At 41.5% G+C, this 22,730-nt stretch overlaps 2 protein-coding genes across 2 annotated transcripts in view; one reads left to right on the top strand and one right to left on the bottom strand.

Moving 5' to 3' along the window:
• Positions 1 to 7,938, top strand: part of smyd2b (SET and MYND domain containing 2b) — a 31,407-nt gene extending 23,469 nt beyond the window's left edge. The window contains exons 6-16 of the mRNA XM_034161911.1: positions 435 to 498; positions 1,817 to 1,927; positions 2,011 to 2,071; positions 2,564 to 2,688; positions 3,524 to 3,591; positions 4,106 to 4,208; positions 4,509 to 4,619; positions 5,893 to 6,013; positions 6,122 to 6,296; positions 7,619 to 7,727; positions 7,805 to 7,938. Of these exons, the coding sequence (XP_034017802.1) occupies positions 435 to 498; positions 1,817 to 1,927; positions 2,011 to 2,071; positions 2,564 to 2,688; positions 3,524 to 3,591; positions 4,106 to 4,208; positions 4,509 to 4,619; positions 5,893 to 6,013; positions 6,122 to 6,296; positions 7,619 to 7,727; positions 7,805 to 7,888 (1,132 nt within the window). The 3' untranslated portion in view covers positions 7,889 to 7,938. The remainder of the gene's footprint in view (positions 1 to 434; positions 499 to 1,816; positions 1,928 to 2,010; positions 2,072 to 2,563; positions 2,689 to 3,523; positions 3,592 to 4,105; positions 4,209 to 4,508; positions 4,620 to 5,892; positions 6,014 to 6,121; positions 6,297 to 7,618; positions 7,728 to 7,804) is intronic.
• Positions 7,939 to 10,811: 2,873 nt separating this feature from the next.
• Positions 10,812 to 22,730, bottom strand: part of LOC117503175 (tyrosine-protein phosphatase non-receptor type 14-like) — a 51,815-nt gene continuing 39,896 nt past the window's right edge. Inside the window, 7 exon segments of the mRNA XM_034162368.1 lie at positions 10,812 to 12,180; positions 12,275 to 12,438; positions 16,612 to 16,815; positions 16,818 to 16,845; positions 19,661 to 19,789; positions 21,012 to 21,230; positions 22,451 to 22,591. Coding sequence (XP_034018259.1) covers positions 12,052 to 12,180; positions 12,275 to 12,438; positions 16,612 to 16,815; positions 16,818 to 16,845; positions 19,661 to 19,789; positions 21,012 to 21,230; positions 22,451 to 22,591 — 1,014 coding nt within the window. The 3' untranslated portion in view covers positions 10,812 to 12,051.

The following is a 22,730-nucleotide window of genomic DNA, read 5'->3' as shown; positions in this document are numbered from 1 at the left end:
CATTCAGGGCGCTGCGGTGTTTGGATGGGCAGGCAGCTGGTCCGTCAAAAGGTCAACTCTATTTATACTAGAGAATTTTTTTTAATGATCCTTGTTGCTATCGGTTACGGCAGGCTGCTCCTCCTCCTCTGGGAGGACACACAAGATGCTGCAATAAAAACACAAATAGACACCTTCCGAAAACGAGTTCAACACTAATATCAATATGAAAACCAGATTTGAACGGTTTAAACAGGAGATTCTGATCCATGTTTGTTTCATCTGATTTTAAACCGGTTTATGGATAAACCCTTTTAAACGGGTTTAAAAAAATGCTTCCAATGTTTTTGTGAAATTGTGCGCTTAGCAGGAATGCCATTTGGTTCCTGCAGATCCGAGAAAAATTGGGATTTTCCTGTCATGTTTCAGCAATGCTGTAAATCTCTGATTTACAGGAAGGAGGCTTTGGCCAGATGTAAGAAGTGCAAGAAAGCGTTCTACTGCAACGTGAAGTGTCAGGTGGGAAACTTTATTCAGATTTTAATGTATTAAAAAAAACACACACACACACAGACGATGAAAGATTTGCTTTCACTTTATAAGCTGCATGATTTTAAAATTGTTCTGATAAAATATTGTGCAAGTTTGTATCATGTTTTTAAAGAAACTGTTACATACATAACCTTACCTTGTTTAGCAAGATTCTGTCATCCCGTCATTTTAACTTTTTATATTCATACAAAAGGCTAAAAGAGAAGCCATAATGTTTAATAACCAAACTCAAACTGGGTGACTTGATACGAGATCATACAATATATTCTGAATTTATTTTCAAATATATTAGATTTTATTAGAAGTATTGTGTATTTGTGCAGTCTTGTGTCATTAATGGGACATTGACTCATCAAACCCAACTAATTCATTTTATACTTTATGCCAAAGGTTTTTGGGAAACACTTTACATTAAGGACGCAGACACGTTGACAGCTAATTAGGACTTAATAAATGTGTTTAGCAATCATTTATTCATGTTAGTTAATAAATATTGCTGCATTAACTGTTAATTACAAGTTTACTAATGTGGTTAGTATTGGGTATTAACACTGTTCTTGTTAATTGATGCAGTAATAAGCAGTTAATTAAGATTTAACAAATGTGCTTAGTAATAATTCATTCATGTTCGTTAAGGCAGCAATATTTAGTAAGAATAATAAAGAACTTTGTTCATTGTTAAGGAAGTGATTTGAATATTTAACTAATAGTTAAAAATGTTTAGCAGTGGACTAGTCACACCATTCATGTTAATTGATGCAGTAATAAGCATTAATTAACAATTACTTCAGTAACCATTATTCATGTTAGTTAATGCAGCAATATTTGACTAAAAGTTAATTAAGATTTAATGAATTCATTTAGTAATCATTTATTTACATGTTCATGTTAGTTAATAAATAGTGCTCCATCACTTAACAGAAGCTTAACTAACGTGTTTAGCAGTGGATTATTAACACTGTTTATGTTAACTGGTGCTGTAAAAAGCATTAATTAACAGTTAAGATTTAATGAATGTGTTTAGTAATTATTATTATTATAATCATTTATTCATGTTAATGTAGTAGTATTTACTAACAGTTAATTGAGTGTTAACTAAAGTCTTTGGTAGTGGATTATTAAAACTGTTCATGTTAGTTCATGCAGTAATAAGCATTAATTAACAGTTCATTAAGACTTAATTCGTGTTTGGTGTCAAGTATCCTTATAAAATGTTAAAGGTTTTATAAATTAATGAAGCATAATCATAAACAATCCTATCTGTGCGTTTCTGTGCACGTGACAGAAAGGTGACTGGGCCATGCACAAGCTGGAGTGCTCAGCAATGATGGCATTTGGAGAGAAGTGGTGCCCGCCAGAAGCAACCCGGCTGGTGGCCAGAATCCTCGCCAAAAAGGTTGCCTACAGAAAGATGCTACCTCCTGCTTGAGAACCGCCTGTTTCTATCTTATTTTCTTTTTTTTGCTTTTTTTGTTAAAGAAAACACAGAAAGAAAGATGTGCATCTGAGCAGATCCTGCTGGTAGAAGAGTTACAGTCACGTGAGTAACACAAACCCAGTCACTTTTTCTTTTGTCACCTTGGCAGCTGTGTGCACATCACAGAGTGTTCTTCTACTTCAGAGTGCTGCAGCAGTTAATGTCATCAGCCTGAGCTGAAATAATCAGCAGGCGTTCTCACTAAACACAAAACTTTATAAAGTGCTCAAAAAAAGAGCTGAAGGTTTTTAAAAAGTGATTTTTAAACGACAGCAGCACGTCGGCGTAACAAACGCCGCTGCCCGCAGAGCTGCGTGACGGAAGAGAGGCGAGGACAAACGGATACGGACCGGGAGACAGTAAAACGATACTGAAGCAAGGGTCTGGGGACGCGTCCCCATACGTCTCGGGACGCCCCTCCATACGTCTCGGGACGCCCCTAATGTTTAATTTTACAGTCTCCTTTTATGTCTCTCACCAAGTGTATAAAGCTGTAACCTTGGGGTAAAAAATAAGTTCTGCTTTGTTACTTAAATGATGTGTTTTGTGGGACAGATGTGGACGACATGGACAATGATAAGAGAGACCTGCAGGAGGCGCACATCGCTGCACTGCATCACTTTTATTCCAAACATTTAGAAATCCCCGATCACAAAGATCTGCTCACACTTTTCTCTCAGGTACCCCACACACACACACACACACACACACACACACACCAGTCCAAATGATTAAAAATCGAGCCTCCAACCTGCCCCCCCACCACCCCCCCACCACCAGGAAGTGATGACATGATGACTAGGAAGTAGGAGGAGAGTTACGTTATCTGAAAAAGCTGCAGATGACATATTACATGCAGTTTGCAAAGGTGGACAAAATTAAAAGTTTTTGTGCTTCTGACACAAACCACCAATTCTAGAAAAGTGCTGTGCACTTCTGAGTTTGATCCAAGCTGCTTGGCGATGCTGGAAATGGTCTTCTCATAAATGATTCGAGGTTTATTTCTCAAACACACAGAAATTCTATAAATATAAAAAGTACTTCTGGAATCGTGCAACAACTTTGCATCTTATATACTAGCTGAATTCTGATTTGGCCCAGGTTCATTTCCAGAAGTTTCCAACTTTGTGCACAGAGGATTTTGAGTCAGATGTTTAATGTGACTCTGGTTTGGCTGCCTGAACCCGGCATGCTGACAGGATCACTAACACCAGCAGCTTCATCCAGGTCGATATTGAGTGTGCGTGTGCAGAACCTGACGTCAGGGCACATAAATAAAACTGTGTGACGTTTGATTCATTTAATCTGCATGACCATCAGTTACATTTACATATTTCATCACGCAGAATCTGAGCAACAACAACAAACATTTTAAATGCCAAATGTTGTGCACAGATGTTTGTGCTCTAAAACTCTATTCTGGTTATTTTTAGTCATGTTCAAGCTCTGCTACACTTCACACCTGTTCTTATTTTCCCATCAGCCACTTTACTGCTGTTGCATTTCCTTTGACAGGTTTCCTGTAACGGTTTCACTGTGGAGGACGATGAACTGTCCCACATGGGGACTGCCATCTACCCAGAGTAAGAAGGGAAATGTCCACTCACGTGTTTCTGCAGCACATCTACAGGTGCATGAGTCCAACTCATTTCAGCACGGATGCCTTCACATCCTGACAGGGTTCTAGTTTGACCCAGACGTGTGCTGCTCTGCATGAAGCAGGAGAACTTAACAACCTCAGAAAAAAAAAACATCAGCATTATACATAAACAAAGTCAAAACACACCACAACTCACAAACTGTGAACATGCAGCCAGGGAGCCGCTAACGAGTCCAGACACGGCACAGGTGTGACCGAGGAGGAGGGGCATGCTGAGTTCAGGGAGCATGGGAAAACACAAAACGCATGAAAAGTCATCAGCCCCAGTGTGTTGTGTGTCAAGCATCTTCTGCAAACAAAGTTGCGTCCACAGTTCTGACGCAGTATTCTTGTAGTACCTCGTCAGAATAAAGTGATTTTGTCACCGTCATGTCACTTTTGTGAGGAAAAAGTTGTTCCTTTGTGTGATGTTGTTCGTGGTCTGTCTCTGGTCGCAGTGCGGCGCTGATAAACCACAGCTGTCTTCCCAACACCATCGTCACATATAACGGGACGGTGGCCGAGGTGCGGGCGGTGCAGGAAGTGAAGCCTGGAGACGAAGTGAGGATGGGGGCGGGGTTTAACGTGTGCATGGATGATGACCTTGTGGACGCCTGACTGACACACATTTGATTATTTGAGCAGAATTATGGATGAGCAGAGTTACTGCTGAGAAATTTGACCCCAGATTTCACTTTGCTGTGATCGTCAGTCTAAACAGAACTTGACGCACACGGTCAGAGGTGGTCGACCGCTCGCCATCACCAAGTGCCTGACGTGACCTCTGACCCTTTGAGCTGTGTGATAGTGGTATTTTTTCAGAAGATTAACATGTTTTTGGTGCCTCCCCCCGTATTCAAGGTGCTGATCAGCTACATCGATGTTCTTTATCCAACTGTTGACCGAAACGCCAGGCTGAGAGAGTCGTATTTCTTCACCTGTGAATGTCAGGAATGTCAAACCAAGTCCAAAGTAAGACGCCGTAAACTGACTAAGAGACCGTTGTTCTGTTGAGGCCAAAAATATGAATTTTACAGTTAAGCAAAGTCTTTACAGATCTATGTTTCATTTATTAGCTCCACCCCTTAATCATTTGTCCAGAAGTGCACTTGTAAACATTAAAGGAGCTATATGTTATTTTTATGTCATCCGATATAGAAGACTTCAAGCTAAGAAAATTTAGCCGCAGTCTGCATATTTTTATTTGATATGTTCTGTTCTGCTACAGGAAGACCACTGGATGTTCTAGCCTATTTGAACCCACCCACTGCCCATTTCCCACTATCGCAGTTTGTAGAATTTCAACACCCTAAATTGCCAGATTAGAAAGCAGTCAAATGGTGCTTTTCAGCCATGCAAACTATCCAGCCCGACCTAAAATAACATGGGTTAGTATCTGAGAGGTATTTGAAAGATGGACACCATTTCAAGTCCTAAAAGATTTCGAAATAAATGCTAAATTGGCTAATTTCAGTTGACCAACAGCTAAGATTAACTAATTTATCATGGTTACTAATGGGACGGGTGTTTAAAGTCATTTCAACAATCGGTTCACGTTTCGTCGAGGTAACAAGGCATCAAGTATTTGAGAAACAGTTGACCAGTGCTGGCAAACGTGCGGTCATGCTAACACATGCTAACATTAATTGCTATCAGTCATGCTGGAGGAAGAGCGACCTGACAATCTCTGTGAGCTTTGTGTCTTTGGAAGACAGTTCTTTCCAGTATTTGATATCTGGACTGCAGTACCAATTCTAAACACGAGGTATCCATCCTACATATAGCTCCTTTAAAAGAAAAGAATGCACATCTCGGAAAAACAAACTAATAGCTGAAGGATCTATGCTGAAATATTTAGTAGCACTTGAGAAACATTCTCGCTCAAACCTTTTGTTCAAGCCTATGGAATGTTCTGTCCTAATGTTTTGCCAGTGTCATGAATATCACTTTAATTATTCTGTTGTGCTCGCTCTGCATTTTGTTGTTTTGCACATCCACAACAAACCGTTTCATCACATTGTGTTTAATTTTTGAATAATCCTATCAACAAATTAAGTAGAAGATGGTGAAAATGTAACCTTGCTAGCAGAGGTAATTAGCATAGCTTGTCTCAAATGGGGACTGACCCCCACTGAGAAAAGTATGCCAAAAGTGAAACGTGGTATTTAATGAACACATGAATGACTTTGAACATTCTGAAATGTTACTTAAAGCTCAATAATAGTGTACCTATTCTTTCCTACAGGACAAGGAGAAGTTGAAAACGTGTAAGCAAAGTGATCTCATCGAGCCAAAGGTCATCAGCAACATGGCGCGCTATGCCAGGAACACCATCAGAGAGTTTCGAGCTTTCAAACACAAGAAATATATCCTCAACTGTTCCCTGGTTGATTGAATGATTGGTTCTTCAATACAGTAACTTGTGTGAGCGTTTTAATTTTTGATACGTTGCTACATCCTTGACTCTGTGGCACCCCCTAGTGACTTACTGGAGATGTGCGAACAGAGCCTGGAGAAGATGGGTACTGTTTTTGATGATTCCAATGTGTACATGCTCCACATGATGTACCAGGCTATGGGGGTTTGTCTCTTCATGGAGGACTTTCATGGAGCTATCAGCTACGGCGAGAAGATCATCAAACCTTACAGGTACCAGGTCACCTTCGCCACAGTCCCCAAACAGGAACAGATCCCTGCAGTTTCTGCAAGATCGGCTACAAAACTCATGCATTTAGTTAAAATGCTGTTTCAAGCAGAACATGAGATAACAGTGTGAAGTACAGCTGCAGTTCCAAGTATTTCTGCAGTAACTGGTTCCCACTTGTGACCTGGCCATATTTTCATTTGCACCTGTGAGTATTCCACCACTTCGTACAGCATCCAGTAACGAACCACCATGATTACTGCGAGATAAAGGACATTGTGGTATCAAAACTATACAGGTGACAGCCGATGAATTTCAAGCTCAAAACGTATCGTTAGGGTCAGGGTTGTGCATGAATCGTGACTTTTGGCAGTTTAAATAACAATCAGTGCCGTAATAACAGCAACTCCTGATTTGAATATGGCACTATATCAGTAGCAAAGACCAAAAATAAAATGAGAGAACAGCCATTACCTACTGCTAACTAGCTTGTTAGCGAACAACTCAAAATGCTAAGTACCAGTAAAACAAAACACGAGGAGAGCCAACAGGGACACCAGTTCTAGTAACAGCTAGCTTGTTAGCTAATGAACCAATAAAGCTAAGAACCATGAAGTCAACAATAATGCATATTGTTGTAGCAACTAACTAGCTTGTTACGTAAATAGCCCAAAAAAGCTAGGTACAGAAAAAGAGCGGGAGAAAAAACAGCCAACAATATCACCTACTAATAATAACGGTCAATCATAGCACCTATTGTTACAGAAAATAGCCTGTTTGTCCAACTAATCCATTAAGTTAGGTACCGACCAAAAAAAAACAAAAAAAAAAACAACCTGTTAGGTAGCTAACACATAAAAATAAGGTATTTGAAGGGTGCGGGAGCAAAAAGAAATGTGAGGAGAGCCAACAATAATGCAATTCTTGTATGAAATAACCTCCTAGGTACCTAGCACTTGAAGCTAGGTACTGGAAGAACAAAAAATGTGAGCAAGCCAACAGCACATTTTTTAGCAAATAGGTTGTTAGCTAATGAATCCATAAGGCTAAATACATAAAAAACAAAATGAAATGTAATAAATCAATAATAACACCAACTGTTACAACTTATATTTTATCAGAAACAAAGAAATATATGAATTCTGAATGTATCATTATTGATGGTAGAGGAGAATGTTCTCAAACTTTTTCGCCCCCGTCTACAGTACGGCTGCCTTCTTCAATATTGTGATTACGGTGAACGTTAGTTCATTGACTCATGCTAGCTCAGGATTATTGTCATTACACAGACTTTCGGTTTTTGAACGTTTGTTGTGGATGTGTGCAGTCGGCTGTATCCGCCATATTCGCTCAACGTGTCCTCCATGTACCTGAAGTTGGGTCGGCTCTACATGGGGCTGGACAGACGCTCCGCGGGCCTCTGCGCCCTGAAGAAGGTGCCATTACACTCACAGTGACTCAGCCAACACCAGTTAAAGAGAAATGTTATCACCTTGTGTGTTTTTCTGTGTAGGCAATGGCGATAATGGAGGTGGCTCATGGGAAGGACCATCACTACCTGACGGAGCTGCGGAATGAGATGACCCAGCAGAATTGAAGGGTTGACTGTATATATTCCTGTAATAAACAGGTTGTTTACTGAACTTATCTTTGTACCATTTCTGCAGCTGAAACAAGAAGCATCTGTCGCACCCCTCGTCACCACAATAACTCAGTGCTTTCAGGTATCACGTTCATATTGGATGGACGTCCTCTCTGTATCACAATCTTGGACAACTTTGTACGTGACCTGTGTGACCTAGTTATGAGTAGGTTGTAGTGAAAACCTTGTAGCTGTGGTGTCATCAATGCATCTCGGTGTCACTTTGAGATGGCAAAGACATGCCCTCTGAACTCTTGCATGAGTTCCCGTGTAAGCACTCTATGACCTAGTTAAAAGTAGGTCAGGGTCACCATCATAACTCATACATATGCACTAAATTGAGAGACTTTAAATATGTTGATGGATTCATACGATTGTGTATTAATAACACTTTACACAGGTCAAGGACACAGTTTGACACTTGAGCGTAAAAATCTGACACCATGAAGGTGTTTGAGTCCATAATGGAGCAAGTGAACAAGCAAACTTCAGGCAGCCAGGCAGAGGCACGTCGTTAGAATCCGGCCTTACCCCAACCAGTGTTAAACATATACAAGGCACCCAGTCACATGACATCTAACAGGTTCTGGAAGCCCATCCTGCTTCCTGTTCCTACCTGGAAAGTCTCAAAGGACATTCTGGGTGTGTATTTTATTCTTCACTGTATTTTCCGTGAGGTTTGGTTCAGTGTGTGTATGTGTGTGTGTCTGGAAAGAGATCCTGGAGCTCCCTTCTTAAAGAAAATAAGACTTTATTGCATAATAAAGGAAATGGGCAGCTTCAAACAGGACACAGAGGAAAATAACAGAGAAAACATACAGGAAATATACAACCCCTGGCAAAAATTATGGAATCACCAGCCTCGGAGGATGTTCATTCAGTTGTTTAATTTTGTAGAAAAAAGGCAGATCACAGACATGACACAGAACTAAAGTCATTTCAAATGGCAACTTTCTGGCTTTAAGAAACACTATAAGAAATCAGGAAAAAAAAATTGTGGCAGTCAGTAACGGTTACTTTTTTAGACCAAGCAGAGGAAAAAAAATATGGACTCACTCAATTCTGAGGAATAAATTATGGAATCACCCTGTAAAGTTTCATCCCTAAAACTAACACCTGCATCAAATCAGATCTGCTCATTAGTCTGCATCTAAAAAGGAGTGGTTACACCTTGGAGAGCTGTTGCACCAAGTGGACTGACATGAATCATGGCTCCAACATGAGAGATGTCAATTGAAACAAAGGAGAGGATTATCAAACTCTTAAAAGAGGGTAAATCATCACGCAATGTTGCAAAAGATGTTGGTTGTTCACAGTCAGCTGTGTCTAAACTCTGGACCAAATACAAACAACATGGGAAGGTTGTTAAAGGCAAACATACTGGTAGACCAAGGAAGACATCAAAGCGTCAAGACAGAAAACTTAAAGCAATATGTCTCAAAAATTGAAAATGCACAACAAAACAAATGAGGAACGAATGGGAGGAAACTGGAGTCAACGTCTGTGACCGAACTGTAAGAAACCGCCTAAAGGAAATGAGATTTACATACAGAAAAGCTAAACGAAAGCCATCATTAACACCTAAACAGAAAAAAAACAAGGTTACAATGGGCTAAGGAATAGCAATCGTGGACTGTGGATGACTGGATGAAAGTCATATTCAGTGATGAATCTCGAATCTGCATTGGACAAGGTGGTGATGCTGGAACTTTTGTTTGGTGCCGTTCCAATGAGATTTATAAAGATGACTGCCTGAAGAGAACATGGAAATTTCCACAGTCATTGATGATATGGGGCTGCATGTCAGGTAAAGGGGCTGTCATTACATCATCAATAAATGCACAAGTTTACGTTGATATTTTGGACACTTTTCTTATCCCATCAATTGAAAGGATGTTTGGGGATGAGGAAATCATTTTTCAAGATGATAATGCATCTTGCCATAGAGCAAAAACTGTGAAAACATTCCTTGCAAAAAGACACATAAGGTCAATGTCATGGCCTGCAAATAGTCCGGATCATAATCCAACTGAAAATCTTTGGAAGTTGAAGAAAATGGTCCATGACAAGGCTCCAACCTGCAAAGCTGATCTGGCAACAACAATCACAGAAAGTTGGAGCCAGATTGATGAAGAGTACTGTTTGTCACTCATTAAGTCCATGCCTCAGAGACTGCAAGCTGTTATAAAAGCCAGAGGTGGTGCAACAAAATACTAGTGATGTGTTGGAGCGTTCTTTTGTTTTTCATGATTCCATAATTTTTTCCTCAGAATTGAGTGAGTCCATATTTTTTTCCTCTGCTTGGTCTAAAAAAGTAACCGTTACTGACTGCCACAATTATTTTTCCTGATTTCTTATAGTGTTTCTTAAAGCCAGAAAGTTGCCATTTGAAATGACTTTAGTTTTGTGTCATGTCTGTGATCTGCTTTTTTCTACAAAATTAAACAACTGAATGAACATCCTCCGAGGCCGGTGATTCCATAATTTTTGCCAGGGGTTGTATGTAGACATAGTTTGATGTTGTAAGTGAGGCAGGTGGTTGAAACATCTGGTGAGAATGCCATTTGATCGTCTCCAGTCACCTCCTACTGGGAGGAGGTCCCACATAAGACCCGGGACACACTGGAAAGGGATTACATCTCCCCTCCAGGAGTTATAGTGGTCTCGCCGAGGATAGGGAAGTGTGGGTCGAGCTGCTTAGTCTGCTGCCACCACAACCCGGGTAATTGCAGAAAAATGAATAGATGAAAATAAGTGGAATGACACAAGACAGACAATACTGTCAGAAAGAGAACACAAGTGCAACAATTAAACATGTTAAGATGACAAAAGCTTGGAATTATCTGAGAATATATACAGAAATATTAAAATACATGCATAGTTTATGATGATGTGTATTTTTCAGGTACCAAGTCAAAACAAAAAACAAACCATATAGTATTTGTAGTAATCTGTTCTCACCTCTCCAATATGTACAGTTACTTTGAACATGGCTGGCTTTGTGCGATTAAAAAAAAAAAAACTTTTAAAAAGGAAATATAAAAAATCGGACAATTTTCTAAACATGACTGAGGAATAAGGCGGGACTGCAGTCTGATGGGTTTTTGGATGCGGGTCAGAGTATCAGAATTAGTCACCCCTTTCGTTCCATTCTAGAGACTCTGGAGGTAAAAAGTGAACACGTAGGACGTCCAGAATTTCACCGCAGTTTGAGATATTTACCAAGTGTTCCGTGTTTCAATAAGGCACAATGATACGGTACAGTAGCGCCCAAACACATACATTACCGTTTAATCTGAGTCTGGAAAACAATTAATTAAAATATTAACTTCTTGTCTTCAATTTATTTATTGTTAATTAAGAAATGTTTGAGCTCTAAGATTCAAAAACCAAGTAATTGTTATAAAAAATATTCTCAGGTAATCTGATAAAGAAAATTAAGGGGAAAAAAGTTTCAAAAATTCAGTCGAAACCGGGGGGAAAACATTATTCCGGAGAAGAACAACGTGTTTGGCAGCAGTTTTAAAAAAAGGTGACAACAATGTGAAAAGAAATAAATAAAAATAAACATTTGTTAAAATGTTAAAGTAAATATTTGATGGAATAATCAATACTCTGTTAGCATAAAGAAACATTTTAGAAAAAAAAACGCAAACTCTTTCAGAGTTAGTGAAATAGAACAATACTGCTGCCACCTGCTGGTCGTGCAGCATAATGTCATTTCTGACTGAAACTGAGAAATGAAGAAATGCTGCCGACAACTAAAACCGACAAACGCATTCCCACCTAAAAGCAAAGAGCTGCCGTTCAACAGCGACAGGAAGAACGTCCGAACAGACGGAGCGGTTCCTCGACTCAGAACCACGAGGGGATCTGAGCACATCAATTAACTGAAATGGTTCTTTTTTATACAAAAAAAAAAAATCTTTCCTCCTTTGATGTGGCTGTCAACACAAATCTGTCACTTTTGTCAAGATAATCTCTCATACCTGTTTCCAAAAGTTCCTGCGTACACAAACTGTTTGTTCTGGTCTCAAGTCCTCCTAAAAACTTCAAAGTCCAATTTCCAACCACCTGCTTCCAAGCTCCTGCGTCAGCTAAGGTCAAAGGTCTTTGGCTCAGATGAGGCGGGAGTTCTTGTGGAACTGAATGAGGACCTGGTAGACGAACTTGTACTGAGAGATGGTCTGCACCATCAGCATCCTCTGCTGCCTCAACTCAGACAGCATGGTGGGAACATCCACCGGCTGAAAGACAAAGACAGAAGTCCGTCAACTGTCAGCCTGGATTTTAGAAGGGACTGTCCTCACTTCGGGCCATGTGAGGCGCACATCCACCCACCTCATTGTGCTCCAGACAGCTGATCATGAGCTCTGTGAGGATCACCACTCCAGTGCGACCCACGCCGGCACTACAGTGCACCACCACGGGAGGATTCAGGCTCTTTGAGGTGTCCAGCATGGAGTTAGTGTGTCTCCTCACAGACTGGATCTCCTCCAGATAGGCTGCGTGGGAAGGAAGGGAGTTAAGTGCAGTTCCAGGAACTGAAGTCCTTCACAATCAGATTACCTGGATTTGTATTACACATCTTGTAACAACAGCATTTTTTGCTACAGAGTTCCAGGTAGTAGTAGTCACGGGCATGAAGGCAGGAAGGGCAGGAACAGCAATCTGACGTTTGACCCCACTGACCTTCACCGTCATCCAAGATTGACCTCTAACTGAAATGTGTGCCACATATGGTTCAAATTGGGTAGAAAAATAAATAATTTAAGGGCGGTTTTGTGGTGAACCTTCATCGACATACAACTTAGGTACAAATCAGCAAAAGGAACCGGGAGGAGGCAATTTCACGTACATGTGTGTTAAATTTGGTGCAATCATAGTGAAAAACACTTATTTTGACATTTTATACCATCATTGTGAACCTGAGTGATTAACTTTTGGGACGTTTGACCTTGCTAGAAATTCACCAACCGAAAATCGAGAAGTTTGTACAGGTGACCCCAGTGATTAATCTTTGGCAAATTTGATCCCACGTGTAATTCCAGCACCCTCCTCCATATGTGAGCTATGTTTCATAGAAATCACTGTGAAAAAAATTAATAAATCTAGATTTTGGCCAGTGACATTCAGACCGGGGGGGGGGGGGATTAGACAAACAATTGCCTCCCGAATTATAGCACGATTTTCAATGTCGATTGCTCCAATCAGTGCTTACATGACGAGCCCCCTGTCTGTGGGGATCCACGGGCTCTAGACTGGGTCGTATTTATCAAATAGGTAGCTGACATTTTTCAAGGGTGATAATAAATTATGCAAAGTTTCTATAATTATTTTAACTTAAAGTGCAGGAAATTCAAATTAGAAAGTTTTGTGAATAACTGTATTTATTATTTGGCACATTTAGTTGATGTCATGTTTACCAACTGGCGTGGTTGAGATATTTCCTTTGTTCAGAGCTCGTCTGGTTACCAGGGACTGATTAATGGTGATACCAACGTCCATTGTTCACAATGGATGTTACCTAATATCCCTTATTTCTCCCAAAATATTAGTCCTATCAACTTTCTGTTTTCACTGCGTTCATCCTTGACCCAAAATACATAAACACACCAAACAGCAAACATCAGCTCTCCCTAGTTTCTCCATGATCGAAGGTACACTCACTCACACGGACACAGAGGCCGCTTGGCTTTTAATACAGTAGTGTTCAGAATAATAGTAGTGCTATATGACTAAAAAGATTAATCCAGGTTTTGAGTATATTCCTTATTGTTACATGGGAAACAAGGTACCAGTAGATTCAGTAGATTCTCACAAATCCAACAAGACCAAGCATTCATGATATGCACACTCTTAAGGCTATGAAATTGGGCTATTAGTAAAAAAAAAGTAGAAAAGGGGGTGTTCACAATAATAGTAGCATCTGCTGTTGACGCTACAAACTCAAAACTATTATGTTCAAACTGCTTTTTTATCAATCCTGTGAATCACTAAACTAGTATTTAGTTGTATAACCACAGTTTTTCATGATTTCTTCACATCTGCGAGGCATTAATTTTGTTGGTTTGGGACCAAGATTTTGCTGGTTTACTAGTGTGCTTGGGGTCATTGTCTTGTTGAAACACCCATTTCAAGGGTATGTCCTCTTCAGCATAAGGCAACATGACCTCTTCAAGTATTTTGACATATCCAAACTGATCCATGATACCTGGTATGTGATATATAGGCCCAACACCATAGTAGGAGAAACATGCCCATATCATGATGCTTGCACCACCATGCTTCACTGTCTTCACTGTGAACTGTGGCTAGAATTCAGAGTTTGGGGGTCGTCTCACAAACTGTCTGCGGCCCTTGGACCCAAAAAGAACAATTTTACTCTCATCAGTCCACAAAATATTCCTCCATTTCTCTTTAGGCTAGTTGATGTGTTCTTTGGCAAATTGTAACCTCTTCTGCATGTCTTTTATTTAACAGAGGGACTTTGCGGGGGATTCTTGCAAATAAATTAGCTTCACACAGGCATCTTATAACTGTCACAGCACTTACAGGTAACTCCAGACTGTCTTTGATCATCCTGGAGCTGATCAATGGGTGAGCCTTTGCCATTTTGGTTATTCTTCTATACATTTTGGTAGTTGTTTTCCATTTTCTTCAACGCGTCTCTGGTTTTTTGTCCATTTTAAAGCACTGGAGATCATTGTAGATGAACAGCCTATAATTTTTTGCACCTGCGTATAGGTTTTCCCCTCTCCAATCAACTTTTTAATCAAACTACGCTGTTCTTCTGAACAATGACTTGAACATCCCATTTTCCTCAGGCTTTCAAAGAGAAAAGCATGTTCAACAGGTGCTTCATCCTTAAATAGGGGACACCTGATTCACACCTGTTTGTTCCACAGAACTGACAAACTCACTGACTGAATGCCACACTACTATTATTGTGAACACCCCCTTTTCTACTTTTTTACTAATAGCCCAATTTCATAGCCTTAAGAGTGTGCATATCATGAACACTTGGTCTTGTTGGATTTGTGAGAATCTACTGAATCTACTGGTACCTTGTTTCCCATGTAACAATAAGAAATATACTCAAAACCTGGATTAATCTTTTTAGTCACATAGCACGACTATTATTCTGAACACTACTATATATAGATACCTTAGATGTGTCTGCCACCTGCTGGACATGTCTGGTTTTGTTTCAAGGAATAATCTTATCTTTCATTTCCAAAGCTTTCGCTGCTGCTTGTGGTGAAAATTCAATTCAGCAGCTGTCTGTCCTGCTAATCATTTAGCTAACGGTCTCGAGGTGACAATCAGTTAGCTGTGAATATGCCAATATTCTAAAACCTGCTCACACTATAAATTGCTCTAAAAGCAAATTATTTAGTTTGGAGTCAGTTGTAAGAGTACACTAGTTACTGTAGTACAAATATGTATGGTTCAAGTAACTTTACTTTTAGTAGCCAAGCAGCTATCTTAGCTCAGTTGCTACATTGACTTCACACTCTCACGAGCGCCATTAGCTTAGCTTATGACAAGCTAAAAGTGGACGCTCTTGTTTTGGCCGAAGTTCTACACAGTTTTTGTGTATTCTGTGTTAGTACACGCCCGTGGCCGACGTGCTTGATGAATTCCTGCGCAAAAAGCAGTTCCCAGATAATTGTGACATTTGGCACAAGAACTTGTGTACCTTGTGTGTTTTTACGCCTAAATGATCGTAAGTCAACACTCACACTCATCCAGCAGCATCTTTTCATGTCGGCAAATTCAGCACAGGGTCATGCAAAAGTAGTCCGGCGATCTATCCCACAACGCCAAAATAGCAGAGATGTCGCTCCAACAAGAGCAGCACACTGAGCGGGATCACTGACTTTTCAAGCCACCTAGCTTAGCCAGTTAGCATGTAGCTGGTTGAAAACCTAGCTTGTTCAGCGTGTTCGCAAGCAAACATTGCATTTTGATAACATGAGTTGATCGTGTCATGTTGACCTGTACCAGTTTGTGATTTTAATCACTGTAACCAGATTTTACAAACAATAATTCAACTGACTTTGTTTTTCTTTTTAATGATTCATCCATTCCTCTTTTAGTTTGGGGGAAAAACAGACAAAAGAAAGAATGTTTCAGTCATAGACGCTGCAGAATAAATGTGATGAAGCAAGAGAAGATGTTTGGGGAGGATCCTACTAGAGGTGGGCGGATCGATCCTAATATCAATACCAATGCTGGTATTGATATTGAACGATCCTCGTGTAAAAAGATCGATACTCATGCTTTTTTTCTCTCCCGCACGCACTGACTGCTGCGCACACAGATTCATCAAAGTCTAGTCTCTGTCTGTAAGAACAGCGCTGCGCTGTGTCACACAACATGGAGCAGCGCACCCTTGTATTGTGGTTTGTCAGCCCTCTACCTCAGGAGATTTTGTTTTAAGTTGTGTTGGGTGATTTTTTTTAAACAAAAATGTTGATTGTGATAATAACGTATTTGTTGTCACATACAATGTTTGGTGAAATTCTATCCTAGGTCTTTTGGATCCTTTGGATCTATGAAGCTTAAATATGAAAACGTATCGGTATTGATATCGGCGATACTGGGCCTGTATCAACTTGGTATCGGATCAATACCAAAATTCCCGGTATCGCCCACCTCTAGATCCTACTCACCAAGGAATCCTTGGACGTACTCAGGACAGCCCTGTTCAGGCCAGTCGGTGTACTGCAGGTGCCACACCGTCCTCTCCTGGCCAGACAGCAGGTGTTTGACCTTTAACCCTGTAGTGGCGTAGTACCCAGAGTCGGTACGGAATTTGGTGGTGACTTTGAACTTGCCGTGAGTGGCTGAGTTGTGTTTGGAGCCCAGCTTGGGCAGTAGCGATGACTCTTGGATCTGCCACCCTCCTGGACAGATGAGAGGATGAAGATGAATAAATGGAGGTACAAACAGAGGAAGAGGGGTAGAACTTGAAACACATGGCACGTGCACGTCACAGACACACGTGCACAAGCAACAGTTGCACGTGTGTATTTACGTTTCAGTTGCGTCGCGTCTCAATGATTCCACATGCTACCTTCTGACAGTGTTGTTTTGACTTTGGTGCTTTTGTTTGTGTGTATGCATTTTGTTTCATTAACTTTCAGATGTCAAGCAACAGCACCTCCCTGAAAGCACACTTTGTGATGAATGTTTTATAATACATAAAATATAAATACGAGGTCTATTAGAAAAGTATCCGACCTTATTATTTTTTTCAAAAGCCATATGGATTTGAATCACGTGTGATTACATCAGACATGCTTGAACCCTCCTGGGCATGCGAGAGTTTTTTCACGCCTGTCGGTTACGTCATTCGCCTGTGGGCAGTCTTTGAGTGAGGAGTCGCCCACCCTCTCGTTTTTTCATTGTTTAGGAATGGCTCAGAGACTGCTGCTTTGTTTTGATCAATTTTTTCAAAACTGTAAGGCACAACTGAGTGGACACCATTCGAAAATTCAGCTGGTTTTCGGTAAAATTTTAACGGCTGATGAGAGATTTGGTCTGGTAGTGTCGCCGTAAGGACGCGCCACGGCGCCTGACGGCGATCTGCGCTTTGAGGGCGGCAGCGTCTCGCCGTTTCAAGTTGAAAACTTCCACATTTCAGGCTCTGGTTGACCCAGGAAGTCGTCAGAGAACCAGAGAACTTCAGAAGAAGTCGGCATGGAGGAGTTATTATTATTCGGGACATTCCATTGTTAACCGGACATTTTGTAATGAAAGAACGTGCGGGCCAGAGTCGCATGTCGGGCCGGACCCGACCCGCGTGGGTCACGACAGGAAAAACACCTCCATTGGAAACCTAACGGGCAAGTTGGAACTGCCGAAGCTGTTAAACAATTTCTCAGTTACTCACTTGTTGAAAGCCATCAAAAGCCGCCTGAATTTTACAAATGTTTTCAACACGGAGGTGTTTTTCCTGTCGCGGCGCACACAGATCGCCGCGCACGTCTTTCATTACAAAATGTCCTTAAACAGTGGAATGTCCACATAAAGTCCTCATGCTGGCCTCTTCTGAATCTTCTCTGTTCTCTCACGACGTCCTGGGGTGAATTAAGCCTTAAATTAGAATGTTTTCAGGTCGAAACAGGCCGACGGCTGCCTGGAAGCGCTGGCACGGACGTCCCGCTGCTGTGGGAAGATCCTTACACACGACAGAAACACCCCATAATCTCTCATCAGCTATTAAACTTTCACCAAAAACCATCTTAATTTCTCGAATAGTGTCCACTTCGGATATTCCTCACAGGTCCAGAAAAGATTTTGATAAAGCACGCGCGCCGTCTCGAGCAGCGTGTGAAACAAAGGAATTCAGCCGAGAGGGCGGGACCACATCTCACTCAAGGCCTGTCCACAGGGAAATGACGTCACCAACACGCGTGAAAAAACCCATGCATGCGCACGAGGGTTCAAGCATGATTGGTGTAATCGCACGTCATTCAAATCCATATAGTTAAAAAAAAAAAATAAAAGGGTCGGTTTATTATCTAATAGACCTCGTATATGAATACATATAAACTCACCATCAGTGTTTCCTTTGTGGGATTATTTTTATAATCCAGATCCTGTAATTTGCATCTGGGAACTCAGACGCAAATTGGATGACACCTTGGAGCTGATGCGTGCCTTGCAGTTGAAGCTGAAGGTTTCGGAGGCCGATGAATATTCTTAATTCATAATTGGGAATATTCTTAATTCATAATTGGGATTGGTTGTTCAAGTGAACTGTTAAAGTTTTTCACTTGCTCAGTAACAACACTCCAGGCTTATCTAGCCTCAAGGACAAATTGCCCACTGTTTACCTCCAGAGGAATTTATTCAGGCCTTGGTGAGATTATTCGGCTCCATTCTTATCTCAACCCACAAAGACAATAAACTGACTTAAACATGGACTGAAGCATGCTCCAGCTTTTCCCCTTACTTCCCCCCCCCCCGCGGCAGGCCCCCGTTCTTCCCAAGCTGGCAGGCGGCGCGAATCCAGTTGCAGCGGCTACCACACACTCACATCGCCTCAATTTGGAAAACGGACTGTTTCAAGTTTAGTGCACATAAACAATGTCGTCTTAATTCTGATGTGTGCCATTATTACGCTAAACAAGTAATAATTGTGGATTAATTGCTGTTTGTCTGTGGAATGTGAGTGTGGCAATCTCATTGCTATAATGACAATGATAATAAAGCTATCCATCCATCCATCCATCTGTGAGTCACAGAGCTTCATGTGAGATTAGTGAAAGGAGCATTCAGAAACATGAACAGCAGAAAGTGACGTCTTGTAACTGGACAAGTCATGACTTTTTTCCAAAGATTGACATGGTTTTTAAACATTGCATTTATATTTTGCATGTGTCCGACTTTTTTGCAGCCATTGAAACTCCAGTAAAAGGTGTTAATTATTTAATGTTGCCGGTATGACGTCTACAGATCATGTTTTAGCTGCGTGTTGCTCACCGCACATGTGAAAAAATACGTTCCAGGTCTAATCTCTAGAAGAGTGTGATGCATATGATGCAACACGCGCACCTGGAGTCATTCTGAGACACTTCGCTCATGTTGCTGGAATTTAAGGTTTAAGCTGTTAGCGTGGTTTACCTAAATGAAAATCAACGCAATGCAACCGCGACACGTGCAGTGAGTTTCAAGGCCTCATAAACACAGACTGAAAGACATTCATGTGTTTACCTCCTCAGCAGTAACCATGGCGATGACGTTGACTCCCTGCTCCCACACCATCTGCCAGAAGTCAGCACAGGTGTTGGCGAGTGGCCCCTGGGTGGCGATATAGTGCCACTCCTCCCCTCTAATCATCACCTAAGAAAAACCACGAAGGCGGAGCAGCAGTGTTACATAACGAGCAGATGACGGCTTGGGCTACCTTGTGACTGCCAACGCGGTAGTAGCAGCTGACGCGGGAATAAACAGCAGCTTTTGTTCTGCGGCAGCTCGCTCAAATGATAAGGAAGTAAGAGGGTTAGCCCGGAATAGGTGACCGTTCATGGCCACCATATAAGAAGGTTCACTAACAGAGGCGCCGCCAGAGCCACTCGCTTCGACTCAAGAGGGTTTGGAGTTTGAACCACATTTCTTGGAAATTCCACAAGATTTAAAGAACCAAACTGGCGTCCTTTCATCATTTCACTCTGTTCCTTTTCAAAATGACCACAACAAAGATGAGCGGAGCGTTCACAGCGTCACACTTATGCCGCGGTGAAGCAGCTGAAAACCACGTTTCATCGGCTTCACAGAGACACAAGGTCATAGGTCACGTGACCACCCCTGGAGGGTTTCCCCTGAGAGATGGTCCTTTTGGGCAATAAAGGCCAATGATTACGACCTCCAACAACCAAGCCTTTAGTGATGTCACTGGAAGACTGAGATCAATGGAAATCCTGTCTGACCAGAACACAAAGAGACGAAAGGAAACATTTGATCGCCACCGACGATTTGCTCAACTGTGACTTGACCTGATGGCCATCTTGCTATGGAGCTGGGAGGCCACTAGAGGGTGCTAATGTAGGGAAGAGCTGATTAGGTCAGGGGTTCTCAATCCGGTCCTCAAGGACCCCTGAACCTGCACATTTTCCATCTCTCCCTGGTCTGCCACAAGCTGATATGCTAATTCAGGTGTGTGTGTGTGTGTGTGTGTGTGTGTGTGTGTGTGTGTGTGTGTGTGTGTGTGTGTGTGTGTGTGTGTGTGTTCAGAGTTGAATGGCTGTGCACCTGAATTAGCAAATCATTCACTGGGTTTTGGAAGTGAACAGCAAGGTTAAATCTCTGGAGCGACGGTCACGTCTGCCTGTCTGTCAAAATGAAGGTTGACCCTGAAATTGCCCCAGAAGAAGTGGGTTTTGAAAAGATCAAGGAATTTGATTGAAGAGCTCACACACTTAGGTGTGTTCCTGAACTGCCCTGACACGGTCAGCCAGAGGTCACGCCACTGGGGGAAGGTCAAGGTCAGTGATGTTAAATGTCAGACTGCCGTCCCTCTGACCGCCGGTGATGATAACATGGAAGCAGGACATTAAAAGCTCACCTTGATGTGTGAAGCGTTGATGTAGCCTGTGTTGTTCTCCTTGTTGGGCACAAGCTCAACGCGGTTCTCCTCATACGGAACAACGTCACGGAAGCGGTTGCGCTCGGTGTTTTCAGGCAGCATCGCCGTGGTGAGAACGCAGTTGCTCCGTTTCTTGGGTACCTGCTCGTATTCCGTAAAGACCGGCTCCTCTTCCAGCTTCGACTCCAACAGTTTACACTGCGACAAAAACAGAGGGGCGGAGTTAATGTATGGATAGAGAGTTAACGAGAAGGACGCTCGTATACTTTCTCTGCCAAAGCCTTCACGGGTTTAGGCTCCAATCTTTGTTGAACCTGAAGCTAAATGTGGTTTGTGCGGGTGAGACTGATCAGGAGCGAGCGGGCGGCACGTCTCCGCGCTCGCTCCGCTCTTCTCCCTGGGTCGCCTGGCCTCCCTTGGGTCACATTCTTCACATACCAGCAGGCTCACAGGCGATAAGCACAGCCATGCCACACGTTCCACAGCCCACTCAGGACCAGACAAAAGCCGGGTTTAACACCTAATGAATGTTAGTCGACACTATTTCAAACAGCCAAATCACAGATGGGAAATTAATCATCAATTAGTGCAACAATCAATGACTGATACTGATCAAGACAAAAAAAACTCTTCTGCACCAAGGACAGAATGATTTAAATACATTTATTTACACCTCAACCAAACCAGCCACTTTATTTTGTGTCATCTTTAAATGACCCTAAAACAACAGCAAAACTTATTTAACTATTTCTACTAAAACCAGAGTGATCTCATTTTAATTGGTTTTAATTTGTTCCTCTTTTCCTTTTATTTTTCATAAATTGTCAGGTGTCCAATAAGTGTTTTTACTGTTGTTCCATTTGATGTAAGATTGCTTTATCTGGTTTTAGACTTTAAAATTGATAAGTTATATGCCATTAATTTAAACGGCTCCAAAAACTTCAAATTCTTAAAACAGCCTTTAATATTAACTAAGAAATAATATGGGTTTAAACTACTGTGCCCCAATGATGGGCTGGTAAAAGGTGGTTTTAAGACGTTTAAAACTATATTTTTAGTTTATTTTCTAATCAGATGATGATAAAGCATTCTGTAAACTGGATGAATCTGAGAAAAACTGTTTTGAGCCAGTTGTCAAAAACAAATCAACATCTCTGGATGTAAGAATGTTTGATAGTCATTTTTACTCAAGACATTTTTAACATTAATTGTATACAATAATAATAAAAATTAGTTGCAGCTGTAACTGCAGAAATTTGCAACTACTCTAATTTAATCTAAGTAAACAGTATCGCTGATAATATATGTTAATTATTATTATAATCTTCCATCATGAGGATTTCTGGACATATTTAAATGGAGCACATACCTCATAATATTGTGTTAAAATGTGAAATCCTGCACGTGCAGTGTCTTACCCGTTCATCGGTGGAAGCCTTGGCGCCGTCCTCTGCAGGACTCTCTGGGACAGGCATCCGGGCCACGTAGAGGCCATTGAGCGCGGCCATCATCAGCGGCCTCTTCATGGAGTCGACGGACATCTTTTGTCTTTCCAGCGTCTTCAACAGAGAGGAAAATCCCGGCATCATTGCTGCAGGTACTGACAGCTTTGGAACACAAACCGGTTTACCGCATCCTGATGACATGTGTAGATGTGGGAGGGGAGAACCTGAGTGTGTGAGACTGTGGTACCATCTT

The sequence above is a fragment of the Thalassophryne amazonica genome, chromosome 21 (assembly GCF_902500255.1).
Source record: "Thalassophryne amazonica chromosome 21, fThaAma1.1, whole genome shotgun sequence".
Lineage (NCBI taxonomy): Eukaryota > Metazoa > Chordata > Actinopteri > Batrachoidiformes > Batrachoididae > Thalassophryne > Thalassophryne amazonica.
This window is presented reverse-complemented; position numbering and strand designations above follow the sequence as displayed.